The sequence below is a fragment of the Myiozetetes cayanensis genome, unplaced genomic scaffold, assembly GCF_022539395.1.
Source record: "Myiozetetes cayanensis isolate MyiCay16 unplaced genomic scaffold, myiCay2020 scf1, whole genome shotgun sequence".
NCBI lineage: Eukaryota > Metazoa > Chordata > Aves > Passeriformes > Tyrannidae > Myiozetetes > Myiozetetes cayanensis.
This window is the reverse complement of record NW_026086604.1, coordinates 64,691,253-64,710,789: the sequence shown is the minus strand read 5'-3', so window position 1 is coordinate 64,710,789 and position 19,537 is coordinate 64,691,253. Positions and strand designations below refer to the sequence as shown.

General features: G+C 34.3%; 1 protein-coding gene across 6 annotated transcripts in view; it reads right to left on the bottom strand.

Annotated features, from left to right (window-relative positions):
- The window catches only part of PTPN3 (protein tyrosine phosphatase non-receptor type 3), a 124,201-nt gene that overhangs the window by 56,621 nt on the left and 48,043 nt on the right, over positions 1 to 19,537 (bottom strand). For 4 of the 6 annotated variants that reach the window (XM_050314590.1, XM_050314571.1, XM_050314563.1 and 1 more), the window contains exons 8-11: positions 15,531 to 15,651; positions 11,367 to 11,454; positions 5,859 to 5,947; positions 553 to 616 (exon numbers count right to left, since the gene is read on the bottom strand). In XM_050314590.1, the coding sequence (XP_050170547.1) occupies positions 553 to 616; positions 5,859 to 5,947; positions 11,367 to 11,454; positions 15,531 to 15,651 (362 nt within the window). Of the gene's footprint in view, positions 1 to 552; positions 617 to 5,858; positions 5,948 to 11,366; positions 11,455 to 15,530; positions 15,652 to 15,851; positions 15,957 to 19,537 lie in introns of those variants that run through there. The other 2 variants (XM_050314597.1, XM_050314606.1) reach the window with 2 other exon arrangements.

Here is a 19,537-nt window from a genome sequence, read left to right as displayed (position 1 = left end):
AATAGACTAATATTTCAGCTGTTCTGCAAAGAGCACACAGCATTACGAAGCCAACTCTTAACAATAGAAAATTTTTACAATAGTTTTATCAAATATCTTCACATTCTTTGACAACTTCTAATGCCCTCCATGTTCCACGCAGCAGTTACTTAGTAGATTCACTGCACTGAGTAACTCTACAGGGCAGGGAAAGCGACAAAAGAAAAAGCAGCAGATGCTGGCAAGAAAAGGGAAATATGCTAGTTTAATAAATATTGGAGAAAGAATGGAGACCTGCATTTATCCCAAGTCTCCAAAGGGAGATGAAACCTTCATAGGAAAGATACAGTTCAATAGATCAAAAGTAGAAGGATTCAGTGTTGAAAAGGAAACAAAAAATGGGAAGCAGAGAGAGAATAAGAGGACCAGAATAGTAAGACCAAGTTAACAAAACAGAATTTCAAAGGCAAGTTACCACAACAGAAACTTTTGATCAGTAGTTTGTTGCTTACATTTAAGCCAAAAATATTGAATATGAGCACTTGATCAAAACAAAATTAGACGACTACTTACATGTTTTTGCCGTTGTTGTATAAAAAACTTTTTCCTTTTAAAGGAAATTTTTAATATGTTCACCCTAAAAGAAAGAAACAGATGGTGAAATATTGAACAGTGTTTAGAGGGATAAAACAATGAAAAATAATATTGCATACCGTGAGTCTGAAAGATTATAGCTGTTAAATATTCAATGAATAATATGCAGCCATCTCCTGTGTTGAGTGGCAAATAGATATCCTCATATACTCTTTAAATAGTTCACAGCAGTTCTCTCCCACCAAATCTATTCTTGCAGCAAAAGCTTGATGACATCCTTTTGCTAAGCTGCACAAATGTTAAATGTGTCAAGTTTTGTATAACTTTGGAGTCATATGACAAGTGTGACTAAAGGAACAAAATTTAAGACCCTCATGACATGACAAGGTTGGTCATACAACAATGGAAACTTCCCAGAGGCTTCAGAGAATTGATTTCATAATGATAAAAATATTGTGTACTTGTGTTAATAACGAAAAACATCTTGTAGATAAAATCATAACCATAGAAGAATGAAAACTGTAAGAAAGGATGTTAATATATTTTTCACTTCATTAATATTGCTATGTAAATTATGTGGTAATTTTAGAACTGAACACCTCTTGTCTATATATACACAGTATGAACATATATTTTATAAGGTAAAGATCACAACTGGAATTGGTGCGCAAGCAATTTTCATTTTAATTATAAGCTTATCAGTTTTGTTAAATTAAACAAAATTCTACCTACCTACGCATCTTCCTACAGCAAAACAAGATTTGTCTAAAATACCTATTTTTTTCTCTGCAATAGTTCTACTTCAGTAACTGAAAAGGTACACTTTTCAGAAAAAAGAATTCTCTTGCAGTCAGCTGGAATCATATGGATGACTTAAGTAAGCTGTTTAAGGTTTGATTAAGTCATATTTGTAAGGGTAAAAAAAACTTAAAAAGGCATTTGGAAGTTTGCTGCTTAAAGTCCTGTTGACGAGAATGTTTCAGAGGACATTAGATATCATCAGGTATGAATTATGTTGAAAGTCATCTCAGTTCTTGTATGACTCTCATCAAGTGGGATAAGGGCATAAAATTCATTCCCCACTGCCCATGGCAGATGCACTTGAATTATAGAGCAACATCCTTCCTGAATATAGGACAGTATATTTGCCAGTTACTAGCAAGAAGGGTAATGCAATGAACAATCCCCACTCCTGCACAAGGTGTGGAAAACTGAGTGTGTACCAATTTCAGAAAATGCTTTTCTCCATCATTTACAGAACCACAGAGAAAAAAGAATTGCATTAACACGATTCTTTCACGACCAGGTAAACCAATGCACAAATGAATGAAAAGTTGAAATCATGTCCACCTCTCCTGTTTGGCCAACTCTTGAAATATTTCTGTCATTTGACTTGCTACCTCAAATGACAGTGATCTGTGTTGCTCGTCTAAAAGTTCCAGATTCTGAACTACCTGATAAGTCATATAAATTTTCAGTTGTGTTCACTGAGAAGCAACTCATTATATACAAATCTTTCCTCGATTCTAGTACTACTCTGCTTGAACTAGTACCACTCCAGTTTTGTGCTACTGGTTCATTCTCACCACATTTCTTAACTCAGATTAAACTTTAGCAAACAACTTTTTGGAGTCATTCTCAGCTTGCACAGTTGCTTCCATGATCTGCTGTTATCCTAACACCGAGCCAGTAGAAATGCAGGACACAGAAAAGCAGTCTTGCAGACTAAGCAGGAACTCCTCCATTCAAGAATAAAAAGGGAGTCAGCATCCCAAAATACTAAAACTCTCTCAATCTCTCTGCTCTATCCTGTGCTATTTTTTTTTTTTTAAACCTTGATTCACTGTATGATCACATAACCACTTTAAACCAAAGCCAGGGCTTTAATTCTCTTTATTTTTACACTCTTCTAAGTAGAACACCCCTCTCAATTCCATTCATTCTTCTTTAATACAACTAAACCTATTTAGTTCAGGGACAAAGAACACTTGTTAATCTGACAGTTTTATTTAGCATTAACTAAAAATCATTTGCAATGTTATGCCTACAAATTGAGTGAACGTTCACGTCTAGCAAAATCCAAAGGATCCAAGAAAGTCAACAAAAAGATCCAAGAGATTAAGGTATCAAAGGATTTAGATTTAACAAGTGCCTGAAGATACCATATCCAAAAATTATCTGAATAGAATGCAGTTACTGTTATTCTAACTGGTGGCTCAGCTGTCCTTCTCTCTCACCAATAATCTGTCCAGTGACCAAGCAACATTCACAAATCATTAACTAAGCAACGTTCACAAATCATTAAATTTCATGGTCTACTTATAAAGCACTTCATAGTTGTAACATATTAAAAATAATACATCTTTTGGGTCCCATCTTCCTGTCATTCACAGCATCAAAATAGATTTGTCACTCAGTGGGCCATATAATTGCTAATTTCTGATTAAACTGGCAGTCCTATCCTAGTACTTAATGCTAGCAGTTGGTACTTGTGACTTGAAGAAAAAAATGTTTCTTTACCTGTAAGTCCACAATTTGCCATTGACAGATTCAGCAGGAAAGGTTCTATCAAATTTGTTATTCAAGATAGTTGAGATGTTTTTCAAAATTGACTAGCACTGTAGTATGCATTGCTCTATCAGTTTCTCTGAAGCTTTCAAAGCAACGAAACTGCATACGGAGAATAGTATTTAATACATAACCTTAAACTGCTGCTGATGTAGAGAGTGTTTGTATGTCTTTGCCATTAAGATAATACTTTACCTGCAAAATCAATTTGAAAACTACCACAGAACACTTAAGCACCATCAGGAATAACTTTCCAGAGCATATAAAATACTGTGTTATATCTGGAGTTATTTTTTAAACCTATCTTAGCTTGCATTGATCAGTCAGCTCCTCACGTAGGTTGCTTTGATTGAAAATCCTCCTTTTGCCAAAGTAGAATTCTCACTGCCTCTGTTCCTGAAAACTTTCGGTTCCCTTTGACTACTACCATATGGCATAGTTGTATTGTTGTCATCCATTAATGCTGCAGAGTATTTTACTTAAAATTTTGGAAAGAGCACCTTGATGGTGTTTGCTGCCACCTTGAGTTCTATCATATTAATAGTGACGTAGGAAAAACTATTTAGTACAAAGAGTGTTACATAAAAAGCCTAAATAAGTACCATTTCAATTATGTGAAAGGGCATTACAGAAACATATCCTGCTTTGGAGTGTAAAATGAAAGTGAGAATGCATATTAAAAATGCACCCCAAGCTACTTTGCAGCAGTGACACTTTCGGCATTTGCTTGTTTTGGAGGGAAACAGGGAATGGACACTATTCTTTCATGAAAGAATAATGACTACCTCGTGCAAGATGCCAGAAATAAAATATCAAAAAGGTTAGCCCCTATATGGGGAGCTCCTGCTTTCAAGTTGAGAAGATATTCTGAGAGAGAGAGAGAGAGAGGGAGAGAGGGAGAGTGTGTAGGACAGCTTGGGAACAATTGCAATAGCTGTCAGCTGAAAATATTACTGCCTAAACCTTGTACTTTAGAGTGGAAATCATGTGAACTGAAAAACCTGTGGGTTTTTTTTCCCCCTCAACTTCTTTCTGTAAATGAGAATAAGCCTTTGTGAAAAATGTTTTAGCATCTGTGTTTTATTCCTCTGTGGTTTCCAGGAGTAACAGTAGCACAGGAAGTTGCAGATTCCTCCTGTCTTGTGCGCTATAAACTCTTTCCCTTCCCTAAAATAATCATATAGTCAAAGATTTTTAAATACCATTGCTATGGTTTTCAGGAATAACTATTATCCATTCATACCTCACTTAGGTCACTAAGTTGGCAGAGCAAGACCTGCAGGAGACAGAAAATGTGCCTCCAGCTGGCAGTTTTTAAAATCTGCAGCTGTTTTAAGAAGCCGAGAGACTGAGGTATGAAAGAGCAATGCTCAGGGTACAAAAATGAAAAATAAAAGTCTTTTGTGCTTTAATGTGCATTAGCAAAGGAAAATCCAAGTTTTTACTGTGCTGCTGTGTGATAGCATTATTATTAACATACATTTATCTAGGATGATTGCAGTACATCCAGGGGAGTTGAAATGCAACTCACAGTAAATTAAAAAAAAGAAAAATCCAGAGACCATGCAGTATATTTTCCACTAAAATTTAAATTGAAGCTGATTTTATTGCTTTTCTAGAGTAAAAAGCTGTTTAGTTGGGTTCATAAATGAAAGGATGGAGTGACTCAAGTATTTAAAGAATGCTGCTAAGGACTCCAAGGAACAAAAAGCAAGTAGAACCCATTGGAATGTATTTTTCTGTCATAATTAAGAACACTATATCATCTTACTGAAAAAGTTCTCCAGAAAAATAGTTACAAATTATATGAAGAAATAATGGATAACAAGACAAAGCTATAGTTTATCAAGTTTAAAAAAAATTAATCCTTACTTTAAAAAAGACTGAGAAAAATTCATTCTGATCCAATCCAAAAACCTTAAGAAGATACCCAGTCTCCATATAATTTTCTAATTTATGTTATCATTTTTAGTATGGTATAACTAATAAAAGCCCATAAGTACCATCAAAAACTATAGCTTAAATAATTTCTCCTGTCATTCACTTTAGACGCCTAGTGCACATCGGTTTTCGTAGAGATTATTTTCTATGACAGTATCCTGCATTCTGATGTTTTCAGTATTAGAGAATAATGTAAAGGTCTCTCCCCTGCCAACTCCAAACCTTGTTACTGTTATATATCCTTGTTTGATGACATCTAAAAATTTGCCTAAATCATATTATCCTAATTCCAGTAAATCTCAAACACCCAATAACTCATTTTATATTTTGTTTTGTTTTGTTTTTTTTCCCAAGAAGCAAATATCTTCTTTCTGAATGTCAGGATAAAATGTTCAGACAGTTAGTTGCTGAGCTTTAATAGAAGACTTCTTGGTTTGATTTCTTGTTTTGTTTTTATGGTTTTGGTTTTTTTGAAGACATACTATGGGGCATAACAGCAGCAAATCTCTAAGATCACAGGGTCCTCCTAATCATGTATGCATACCTGTATGTGAATTAACTTTATCAAGACTTCACACAATGCAAGAAGTTCAAAAGCCTTATGGAATTAAAAGCCTAGGCAACAGGTTTCATTTTTATCTCAACACAATGAAATACAATGATACTCCATAAAGAACAAATTTATCTACTGTAGGTTTCTTTGGAATAAATGTGAAAGCAAATGGAAAAAATATTAAAAAAACTAGACATGTTTCTTTACTAGTAAAGGAATTTACCAGGGATAGAAGCTTGTACAGATGAGTTTTCTGTATACAGCAATTCCACCGGATGCAATCCCAATCATAAGATCTAGATTATGGAGATCCTGCAAAAGAAAAACACTGTAAGAATACTGATGCAGTTTGTGTCATTCCCATTTATCTACTTATAAATTTATTTTCAAGCTTTCTATATTTAAATTGCTATCCTTGAGGAAAAAATTCAGCAACATATTTGAGCTTTGATTTTCATGCCTCCCTTTCCTTTGATGTTATCTAATAGGTATTCTAAATTTCATTCATTAAAACAAGTTGTAAAGTTCATCCTATTACACTGGATATTCTTTAGGTCTGTATCAGACTAAATTTGCAAGTCTAGCCTTATTGATTTCAGCATTGGAAAGAAGTTCAAGTACTTCCCAAGATTAGTCAGGTAAGTGTCACAGAATTTTGGGACTGATTATAAGTAGTTTAAAAGAGCGGAGAAATAATTCATTACTTTTTTTAAAAAAAAATGTCTTAGCAATAAAGACTGATAGGAGAGGTGACCACAGTTTTGCATATGAGAGTATTTTGGAGAAATATACATGTATCTGTGAATATTTGATACACTCAACTAAATCCATTATTAACTACATAAAAATGGTGCATTCACTTAACACTCAGCAAGGAAAAAAAAAAATCATATATGTACCATCCTTTCCAGGTATTGAGATACTCAAGAGAAAACACATTCTTCCATATAAGCGGACATTTGAATTTAAAAAAAAAAAAAATAAAAAAGGCAGGGAGAAGGATTCTGAATGGTCAATTTGAGTCTAAACCCTGACTGATGTTACAGAAGGTAGAAATACTGGCTTCCTGTTTCTCATGATCAATACATATTAATATGTTATTACACAAATTTCTAAACAGAGCTCAACATCTATGTAAATCCATTTGTAGAAGTAGAACCCATTGCCTAAAACATCAGGTTTGACTCAAAAGCAGTTTCAGACTATTTTGTAAAGGATTGCCAATGGTAAAGGATGCTCTGAAAGCCTTCAGTAACATAGCTGCTCCTCTAGATGGTACTCTGTGCTCAATTAATATATAGTTTTCCACCATGTCCAATCCCAATTTCTTTATATTAGTAAGGTATGGAAGAATAGAACAGGTAGTATGTGCTCTGATAATAGCATAGAAAATCTTCAATAAATCCTTTCAAAACAGTTCAATAGAAGTGATTCAGGCATATGAATGAGTGAAGCTCAACCTAATTTGCAAAGTGATTTATAAACCTTCAGTGAAATAGCACAGCGTTCACAGAGAATGAGCATAACCTATTTAATACACAGTGCATTAACACTGAATACTGGTGCACTGAATTTCAGCAAGATGAGAGGAATATCTGCCTCTCAGAGTATTAAAAATGAAAATCAGTAAATAGGTAGCATGCCAAATACACTCAAAGTAACCCAGAACCCTCAGCACACCACTGCCTCACATTGCCAGAAACTGCTGCTAGAGGAGCTGGTTGAATCTTCATTGGAAGAAGCTCCCAAAGTGTCAGTTTATGCCAGTATAATACAGGAATCCAGAACTCCCACCCCTTTATTTTATTATTTGGGGAGAAAACTGAGGTATTTCAGGAGATGAACTGCACGCAATTAAGCTGTCTCTGCCTTGAAAAACAGCTTTAGGAGAAAGAGCTGAAAATCGACATGATTTAGCAGAAATAAAGGATTAGCTAAACATTTGATAGGGATTAATTAGGCTAAACTACTCCATTTTTTTCAAGAGCTTTGTCAGAACAAAGTTCATTCCCTACCTTTCTCTGCTCCACTACAAACCACTAATCTCCCATGCTCTTTGTTATTTGTTATTATAAGCTAGATCTTGGACTAGCATAAAGAGAGGATCTCCCAAAAGAAATATGATATTGATGTGCAGTTATTTCTCTTTCAAAATATCTATGTTGTTAAATTGTACAGTAAAGAAATAACACGCATCTATTTATAAAAAGGAACAGATAACGTGAAAGAAATAATAATAAAAAAAATTTAAAGATAAAAAAATATCATGCCAAGCATGTAACTAATTAAGTACAGGTTCACATTTGATTTAATTTACCATTAGCATCTTGATTTTTGTAGATATGGGAATAATATTGGTTTAACAAATTTCCTACCTTTGAGTGGCTGAGTAAAAACGAAAGATGACTTAACAGCAGACTAATTATTGAGCCAGTAAGATAGTTGTCCAGAGTCAAAAGGAGATCAGGAATTCAAGAAATGTCAATACAGTTTTAAGATATTGAATTCACTCTCCTCTGCTTCCAAAAATTATTTAATTTTTTAATACTACAATTTTAGCAGTTCAGATTTATCATCAGAAAAAAAGCCAAAGTGTTTGTGGACAAGAACTGAGCTCAGATAAAAGTTCCATGTTTAGCAAATTGCCAAAAAGAAAGCTCACACTCAACTTCTGGAAAATATTTAACTTTGTATCATGAAAAGAAACGAGGAAATTATATATTCATCTGGTCTTCAAGAAACATTATCCAAAAGTATTCCACTTTCAAGCAACAGTACAGGAGCACCAACATCTTTTGGCCATTAGTATAAAAGCCAGGTGTTACCTGGTTCTTCTGCCATACACAGTCTAAGAGGACTAAAACTAGTTTAGTAGCAAAGACCTCAGTCGTCAGAATCCAGAGATATAAAGGCTTTGACAAAGCCACAGTTTAACTAGTCCCTGCCAAATCCATCCAAAGCACTAGGATGTGAGAAAACTGGAAAGGTGATTGAAGGAGCAGTACTAAGTGGGAGGAGGATATCAGGAGGCACTGCAAACATCCCTGCCAAAGCTGGGATATAACATGGCAGCCTCTGTGAAGAAGCAGTATATTGGGGGAGATATCTAACCTTCAATACAAACTTCTTATAGGCCTTGAGGAACATAATCGACCCTAAGGTTTGCCTCAAGGCATTCAATCCAAACAATGACTTGTAACTGATGTCCTGTAAGTACAAAACTCCAGAGACAACCAATTACATCCCTACTAATAAATAATGTCTCTTCTCAGCTTGTAGTGCCTTACAGCTAAAGGACTTCTTGGATCAAAAGCTTTTTGTGTGTTTAGTGGACTCCAGTGAATCATTCTTCCACTGACTAACTGCTTGTGATACCTAGTTCACCTTGGTCATCCATTAAAATAGCAGTAATGCTTACAGTTCCACTGCAGCCATATGGAAAAAGTTCCTTTTACTTAAACCTGTCACTTTCCAGGTAGACTGAAGTTTCCTAAATCTTTTAGTATCAAAGCAAAAAAACAAAAGTAAAAAAAATTAAAAATTGTTGGCTATTCACATTTCCCATGCTATTCACCTGCTGTAGAAGGCTTTTCTTAAGATATTCATGATTGTTATACTTCTCTGTACTTTTCTTTTTCCATTACCCACTTTGAGATAAGGAAGGGAGAAGAAGAATGAAACTCAACATTCAAATTATATCAAAACTCAGATTTAAAAGGTGGTATGATATTTTCTGTTTTTCTTTCTATTACCTTCCTAGCAGCTTCTATATGTCTAGATCTTCAGTTCAAGTGCCAGAAAAAACAGATAGCTTCAAATATTTCATACTTCAAAAAAAATTGAATTGTGATGAAAACATTATTTTGGATTGAAACAGTAGACAGTCTGAATCTTAGCAGCCTAGAATAGACTAGGCTTTGATTCATATCTGTACTCTAGTTGATTCAGATCATACAGTTCAGTGTCAGGAAGGGTATGAGTTCACGATTTCTGACAATCTGTGAGACTGAGGTCATTAAATATGAAGCAATGCATGGGGGAACAAAACCCCAACAAAACACTGTTTAGGCAGATTCTTTAGAAGGTATTTCTACTGAGACAGAGCAGCCCAGTACACTGCAACGAAATTTCCTTTAGTTGAAAATGTCTGAATCAATTCCATCTTCATTACTTGGCACTGGTATGACCACTACTGACATCCTGCGTGTAGTTCAGTGGCCTACAACTCAGGAAGAATAATGAAAACTGGAAGAATTTTCAGAGATAGCATCCCATGAAGAGAATATTAAGAGAATAGCCACATAGTGATGCTCTTAAGTTGGCTTATCAAAATACTAGGCTACAGTAGAAGCTAAAAGGTATAGACTGATCAAGCTAAGTGCATATAGGGAAATCTCAAGTGTAACAGTAAAGAATTCTTCAATAAAGCAAAAAGGTGGCAGATGACCCAATAGACAATGAACCTAGGTAACGTCAAATTTAATAAGATGCCCATTTGCCATTTAAAGTTAATCATATACTAGAAATCATGAAGGCTTTTACACTGTCAGAAGACACAGGAACATAAGAAATTTGTTCATTTATGCTACATTACTTACATACAACCAATGCATGTGAACCAAGCTATCTGATTACATTTGACAGATGCCTCTCCTGATATTCATATGAGATGGAGTACTTTAATTATTTCCTTTCCCTTATACTTTTCCTTATTCTTAAAAAAAAAGCCTCTACTGTTTGAGCACTGTATTTCACTAATATGAATGTAGCTACTGTGGCATCACACAGAAGTACTTTAGGAATTCCTAGAAATCTAATGCAACACGCACTTATTTGTGGTAGCATAAAATAAAAACAGAAGAAAGCATCATGACGAAGGAATCAACTTACTCATTGAATTCCTTGCTCATCATTAGAGAAATTTATGAGTTTTTCATTAAAATTCTCAATGTCAGAATTATTAGTAAAACTCAGAAAAGTGTTAGGAAAAGCAATAGTCATCTTCATTTAGGATATCATTCATCTGCAGTCACTTAATTTAGTTTTTATACTTCAAGCTTTATGCCAAAACAATTTACTATTAGATATAAGCACAAATGGTAACTTGCAGACTGGAACGCAAATAAAAAAGTATTTTGGGGGATTCACCTCAAATGAATAGTGTGAATCAGACAATTAAATGCCAGTAGCTAGGAAAATATTTAGGGAATGTTTCTCATCAATACCCACCCTGTATTTGAAAGATTTCAAATACATTTTTAGTGGTCATCTCTCAAGCTGTTAAATACTGCTTACATTTACCCTGGTGTCAGGGAATAAAGGAATTTAAAAAGAAATATCTATATTCTTAACACTTCAGAAATTAGTGTTAGAAATTCAGATTAATTAAACTCTTAAAACACCTGCCAACTAACAGTACTAAACAGAGCATTCATTTTCTTTCATGCTAAGACATTCAGAAACTTTACTAAAATTAAGTAAAATATATTGTAGTAATGAAACAATTTATCTTAAAAATACATTGTTACTCTTTCAAGGAGATCTAGCTTATTTGATTGAAATTCCAACAGCTATGTTATACAGAAATTATTGAAAAATTACCCAACTCTAATTAAAAGGAACACCTGCTGAAGTCAATACTTAAATACTACTTTTTTTTACTGCTATTACATTAATGTGAAACAAGTATATAAATTTATTTTCCAAGTGAAAAATTACAATGTAAACATACTCTACCACTGTGCAATTCCACTCCATAGAATTCAAGTGTTCGTGCTATATTCATATAGCAGGACTCTGCTTCAGATTGCTTGAGGCCACTAAAAGAGGGGAAAAATAATAAAATATGAATCACAGGTAAATAAAAAAATTAATATTGAATTTTTTTAAATGCAGAAAAACAGAAGAATCCCACAGCGCACTGTTTGAGAAATAAATCCCATTAACTAGTACCACAAGTTTTTCACTGGACAAAACCCTCCTAAAGTCCTCTCAAAAAAATGAGCAAATTATACACAATGTTATTACCTTAGCCATTCTGGACCAGCTCTTTTTAGAAAAAATAATTTTTATCTCTTATGTTCAAAGGTATGAGGAAACTGTTCCCCTAAAAGCTTACTTTATAGCAAGAAGCTTTATCTGTAAATATTCTATATTACATGGTCCCTCAAGGAAGTCATTTAGAAGAAAGATTAGCAGCAGGAATGCACTAATAAAATAAGTGGGAGAAAACATATTAAAAAAGTTAAAGTTATGAAACTCACCAAGGAAAAAAGTCTTCTGAGTTTACCTACAAGCTATAAGTCCTAAAATACTTTTTTCTACTGCTGCTATGTGCAGCAAGACATACAAGGATTTGATCTGCTGGTCTTCTAGAAAGCTTCTACAATTCTAAGACTTATATATGTTTTAGGTTTTTGGGTTTTTTTAACAGACACAAAAAATCAAAAATCCCCACACCTTGAATAAACAAATTATGTGTCCTTACATAAGGATAGAATCTACTAGGAGTTTTAAAATCCAAAAAATTCATCAGTGGTCCCCATTTAGCTGGTTCTTCCATGCAGCCTACTAATCATTCATATGAGAGGAATGAAATGAGGACTAAACAAGATTCCTTTAGAAATGATAATGAAAGCAGTCCTCTCCAATAAACTACAGGGCCAAGACCTGTAAAGAAACAATCACACAAGAGGCAGCTCTATCCTGGAATCTGCCATAGCCTATTGACAGTGTGCTGTGCCCACAGTGATCCTGGTCTCACAGCACAGAGCAGCGATTCAGGCACTACTGCATCACATTCCAGTAACTGTGAGAACAGAAGCTGAGGGATGCATGTAATATCTACACACAGCAAAGTAGAAAAGACATCTGATATCATCCTGTCATATCTACAACCGAGTGCAGGTAAAAACAACTCTTCGCTAGGTAAGTTTCCAAAATGACATGCATCAAATTATGTTAATCAAATGCAATTTAAGTAGAACCTGCAAAAAAGCTGACATAACATTGTGTTAAGAACTGCAGCTACAAAGGCATTCCACATAAGGCAGTAATTCTCATTTTTGAAAAGGGTTTTAACTCGAAAGGTAGGCATCTATTACTTCCAATTAATATCCATCCTTTTCAATGCCAAGCCATCAAAACACTATGCCTTGAAACAGACACTTTAGGAAATATTAGATCATGCTCCAGGAAACTTAAAGCTACCTTGAACTGGAAAGCCATAGCCAGCAGTGTGGCTTGAAGATGTCACAACAGTGGAAAAAAAAAGCGAAGATAAAAATATAAATTATTATAATTATTATACTACAGGGTGCTGAATAGGTTTGCAAGAGTACATCACTTTTATTTAAAAAAATTTGATCAAGAACTTTGTTCAGAAAGTTTGTTGCATACCAATAAGAAATGTCTGTAAATTTTATTTTCAATTTGCATATGCCATCTACACCTGACCTGTCATGCCTTGCATCTTAAAAGGCCAACAGGAAAGAGTATTTCAGCACAGACTTAGAGGTTTTTTGTTACACTCTTCTACTCAATCACAGACGAAATGAACCTTTGAGGTCCCTAAGCAGATGGCAGTAATTTGGTGAGATAAACACACAAGAAGAAACTGGTCTTGGTGTCTCTTCCAAATTTTTATAGCTATTGATACCCAAGATCTAACAAACCTTATCTGGTATATATTTAGGCATCCTATGAAGCTTCAAATGCATCCTTCTCCTCAAACTGATGGCTGGATCTTACAAGTACTATGAAAACATTGTCAATTTGGACAATATTTTCATTGTAAGACCTCAGGCTGCTTATGCACTAAACAAAAAACAATAAGAAAACCACGTTAGAAGAAACTATACACGTAACCCCTCTCTATGGATTTAGGGATGAACACAGAAGAAAAATTTCTGAGGCTATACATGTTCAATATGACAACAGTGACTTTCTCAGTAGTTATGTACTGTCCACTGAATAGTGTCTTACATGAACATGTCCAGAGAACTACTTCCTCAGGTTTTGCAAAGCAACATAAATCCTAGGTAAAAAAATCCTGCATTGAGTTACAACACACAAGACATATCATGACTTCTCAAGTCTGTGTGTTCCATCAATTCAAGCCTTTTAATTTTCCTTTGTGAAAGTTTGCCAAAGGACAAGACACTAAAGAATGAACAAAGGAAATCCTGTAATTTAAGAATACCAATTCAAAAGTTCAATAATTTACAGATAACTTATATGGGCTACAGCAAATATTATTTACTACAGATCAGCAGAAATCTCATTCCAAAGCAACAATATTCTCCTTAAAGGGTAAGAAAGTAAATTCTCCCTTTCTTTCTTTCCTTCCCAAAGGCCAGGTGAGCACCAGAACAATTCTCAAGTATATTATGGCATTGAAGTAGTCAAAACCATGTCTCAGACCTAAGTATTGTCTACACATGCCAAAGGAGTATGTAAGAAATACAGCTAGGATAAACAGTAACTTGTCTGCCTCTCCCTGCACTCTGAATTAAACAGATCTGAAGAGCCAAGTTTAAAAAAAGGTGTTAAAACAATAAAGAAATATTATTTCCAGTCCTGTCTACTCAGTATTTTAATTCAGAACTTCAAATGCCACAACCTATGCTAATTCAAATATAGCAGTTAAACTTCTCAGTCATCAAGGGTTCACTGTGCCAAAAACACTCAATGAAAGCATTGATGTCATTGAAAAGACCAGAAAAGAAAGGAGTCTTTCCAACAGACACCACCACATCTTAGTCTGGACCAAAGGTACCTTTTGGTCTCTGCAGGACATAACCAATTTTATATCTCTTGCTACCACAGCACTAAAGACATGAGTTCATCCCAACCACTTCAAATCTATTCAACATCTTCCCTCCAAGATGACTGCTTCCTAAAGACAAGTAGAATTATTTTTTCCTGTCCACAAGTCCCCTTCTAAAAACTACTGAGCCTACTGGAAACTGCAAATTAATTTGGAAGGAGTAGAGGCATCAGCTGTTGTGCTTCTGAATGTGAACTGCTAGGAAAGTAGTCAAGATTAGTATCTACAACAGAAGGGAAACTGCAGTTAAGAGCTCAGTGGTTATCTCTCTTCTACTTCATAAATGACAGTGCATGTTCTGGACTGCTAGGGAACATGTGAAGTTCAGCACTACTCACTACACTCACTAGCAATAGAGAAACAAGAGGGAGAGGTAAAAGTACTGAAAGATGAAAAAAAAGAGTCGAGGAACATTAGGAGGAGATAAAAATGGAAATATTTCAGGTTATAAATCAAAGAAACTAAGAGAGTGAGGAATTAACTCTGCTGCAGTTAAAATACAGACAAAGAAAACAAGTCCTCAGAGATTTGGATTTCATTTTCTCAAATGCTCACTGACAGTTTCTTAGATTGGCATATTTGCATTCAGCTTGCAAGTATCTGATCAACACCTCTAATTCTAAAATTGCAATCTTACAAGAGACAAATTGGTAGGGTCAGAAAGAATAATTAGCAGCACACTGACTGGAATAATATGCTTGTAGCATTTATATTACACTCATGAGAGTGGAGAGAAAGCACGATATTAATTGAGGTGTTTTATGGTTATGGTGTTTATTTGGTTTGGTTTTTTACACAGATAGACAAAAAATCTATAGAATTTGCAAAATGGTCAAACGTCCTCGTTCCTCAATTGTCTAGTACAGTGTTCTAGATATTTATTTAAGTGTTTCAACATATTAACACCATATTCTGCATATAATTAGGTTAGCACCTATTTCACTTAACAGAAGCTAATTATATATAACTGGTTGTTGTACTGAAACTACTAAGAAATTGAGTCTTCCTTTTAACATATTTTTCCTTTAAAAACTCAAGAGGTGAGAGAGAAGTAAAAGTTCATGCTACCTGTGTTGCTCATGTAGAGATTCTACTTTGGTAAGAAAATCTTTGTTCTGCTCTGGTATAAAGTTGTAATTTGAGAGATATCCTGAATGATGTACAGAAGCATTATAGTCTCCAAGTTGTGCTGTCAGGAAACAAGAAACACATACACAAAGTTTTCATAGTTAGTTGATCATTATTTAGAAAAAATTCCTTCTCATTAAAACACATACACATATGGGGAAGTGCAGGAATTACAAACTATTTTCCAACAGACAAGCAGTGTTGAACACAGGGCATTGCATGACATCAGTGAAAAAAGATTTTTTTTCAAAACACACTTACCATAATCTCAGGCACTGAATGACTCAGTAATTTATTTAGCTACTTATATAGCCCCACTTTTGCACCACAAGCTGTAACACCACCAGACAGGCATTACATGCCGTGTTGGCACAGATGTGCAGTACTGTAACATTAGAGAACACCAAATTGCTTCAGTAAGAGATGGTAAATGAAATCAATTTGATACACGTTTACTTGACTATAATACATAAGAAGTCTTCAACAAGATCTGTCACTTAGAAAGCATCTACTCTTCACACAGTCAGGTAGAAATTGTTCAACTCCCAACTATGGTGCTGTCCTAGAAATTCAACTGTTAAGACTTTCCTCAGCTGAACATAAGTTACTTAACAAAGCATGTGAAATAACTGCTGATTTACATACAATATTACCTAGCTGCTACAAAAAGTGTGTATATATATATATATATGTTTATAGCAAAAAAGAAATTCTCTAAAATCTTATTCCTTCAAGAATGATACTAATTAGTAGATATTTTAGTAGATATTTAGTAGATATTTTTAAACAGTTACTAGGTAAAAAGCTAATTCTTATCTACATATCAGAAAAGAAATGAATATAAACCAAGTTTATAGTTTCAGTCTATGTAAGTTTTGTTTAAAATCGAGATCAGTATAAGTTTACACCCTGAAAAACATACACAAACCTTTTAGTTGTTATGAAGTAGCAAGGTTTGGGGTAGCAAGGAGATGTCTTCAAACAAATTACTTGTTTAATTGCCACAAATTTATCTAGTTTCAATTAAGCAACTGATTCAAACCTCGTATTTCTTGAAATCTGTGTTTTGATTAAACAGTTGGAGATTAAACACCAAAAATGATGGTATGTACGTATAAGCAAATCACTCTGTCTTATACTAATCTGTTTTTTCCTAAAGAGCATGAAATAATGAATATAAAGACTGAAGTTTCCCAGGAGTTATACAAATAACTTGCAAATTAACACAAAAGAAAATCATTGATTGACCACAAGCAATTCAGCATAGAAAGCCCCTCAACTAAATCAAAGTTCAAGAACATACTTTGAGGAATTATACTATTAACATTATTTTCCAGAAAATAAATTAAAAAAAAAATATAAAAGCGATATTTAAATGATTCAGATTGAGGGACAGGGGTGTGCATCAGAAATGACTTACAGCTACAACAACTACAAAGGATCTATAATGCAGGTGATAACTAATATTTGCCCCTTATATATTAAAAAAGCATGATTTCTATGGCTCAGAAAATGGAACTACTGTGACACAAAATAATTCCCAGGCAAATGTGGTGAAAAGCTAATATAGTTGCACAACTAATTGTCAGCATCATGGGAAATATTTAAATAAAAAAGTAAATGATAAACAGTAAGCAATTTACTTTGAATGCAGACGTTCCTCCATTGCTCTAGTCCTTTTATTTAAGGGGCACCTGAACTTTAAATCACTTGGCAAAACTAAATATTTACCATTAGAACCAAAACATGTTTGAACATTGCTGTCAAATAATATTTATCTGAAGAATATCATCATAACAACAATGACAATAAAACAAACAAAACTACCACACCAACGAAAAAAAATACTCTACCCCAAAAAAACAAGACAGAAAATTCAGAATTATAACAAGAAGCTGAAATTATTTTTAAGAATATCTATATATTAAGAAAAGTCCAAGTCTGCCAAGAGTAAGGCAACAACAATAAAAACGAAAATTAAAAGCTTTTTTCTAAAGTAGGCATTCTAATAAGAGTGTCAAATAAAACACACAATTTCACAGATGACAGTAGTTGATTGAGGACTCTTTACTAGCCGTGAATACAATCCAGCTTTTCTATGACATAATCTACATTTTTAAGGTTTGTTGCAGCTAGTCTGAACTACCGTCTTGTCAGTTGGAAAAGCCCAGATTGCCAGGAATAAGATAATGTATTTGTCCAATTAGGAAAAGATATTTTTACTATAGTTTTACCTTCTCTAAAGGGAGCAACTGCTGTTCCTTCATACATTATGAGGTAGATCCTTCTTTCTCATATTCCAAATATGGAGGTTGCTCTGGTCTTTTTTCCTCTTCCTCCTAGCTACCTGAGGCCATGCCAACAAGGGGAGCAATTTAGAGTACTACTTGCTTCTCCAACTCTCTAAACAACTGTCACAGTTGAAGAGAAACTATAAATGCTGATTTGTAAATATCTTGGAAGACTAATGATCACATGCAGGATTTAATTATCCAATTAGGAAAAAAAAGTTAGGGCATATCAAGACATCAGTAAGAATGATAACCTACGATGTTTCTATCTCTTTACTGGATTTCTCTAGAAGGAGAAGAGGGGAAGAAAATATTAAAGACCTATTTCTAATCTGAGTTTCTCCCAACATAGTTTCTGCTCTGATGACATAAGCCAGCAGATACTGACTCAGTGAAAATAAAGTTGCAGTATAAAACCCCCATACTTCCACATTTCTCCATTCTAGACTACTGCTGCTCTTTAATACATTATAACTGGGAAACAATACAGAGTAAAATGAAAGAAAATTGAACCAAGGATGAGTCAGAAGAACAAATAAAATCCTGCTATCTGAGTGTCAGATCTAATATGAAAGGCTTCAAAGTAAGGAATTTAATGAACCATTCATTTAGAAGGCCATATTTAATAAAAAGAGGACATTTGTTTTAAAACTCCTAGTAAAAGAAGAGTGCAATAGGCAAGTAGCCATGTTGACATACCAAAACACTAGTTCTACAAGCTTTCAATATGAGTTTATAAATGCCTGAAACACAAAGTCTTGAGATCATACACGTTTACGCAGCATATGATCTGCCTATGCCTTATTGAAGCCTAAACAAGCCATCTATTCTACAGACTTTTAAAAAAGAATTTGTTCAGTTAGAACAAATGTGTACATTTTTTGTCTCTTTCTCCTAGCAGTAGAAAGACTCCTGTGAAGGAAAGCATTAAAGAAAAACACTAATTAATTTTTTAAAAAATGTATCTATTTTAATAAGATTATGATACAGAGGAAGAAAAGACCAGGAAGAAGTGTATTTATGTAGCATTGATGGATTTCAATAAGAATTTTATGGGTACAGATGCATCTTCCCTAGACAGAGAAGCTCAAGTAGTAGATATATTGCTGAACTTCAAAAGATGACAAAAAAAAAAAAAAAGGAAAAAAAGAGAGCTTTCATAGAGGGAAGATCTGGCACCTATGGAAAGCAAAAAAAAGACTATTGATGCCCTTATAGTACTTGCTGAGGCTTCATTTATAGTGGTTTCTTCCAAGAACTCTGTGGTAAGTTGGCTTATATATTAGACTAAGGTAGCATTGATCTCGTTTCTGTACTCCACTACCCCAGGTGGAGGGTGCACAAAAGACAGTTTGACTCCTTGACTTGCAAACTGAAACAACGACAGACAGCAGAAATTGGAGCATTGGAAATGCAGAATTGAACTGGACAGGCTCTGAGCATCGTGATCTGACTCTGAAGAAGCCCCTTCCAAGCCAAATTGGTCTGTGGTTCTTACTTATATGAAGTTATAGTTGACATCAACGTTTTCTACTACATGACCAAAATAATTATTTGTTTGGTTCCAGTTTAGACATTAATTTGGTTGTTATTTTGAATGCTAAGAGTACTCGTAATATCACCTTTCAATCTGGCCCAAATTCTACAGCCCTTGAA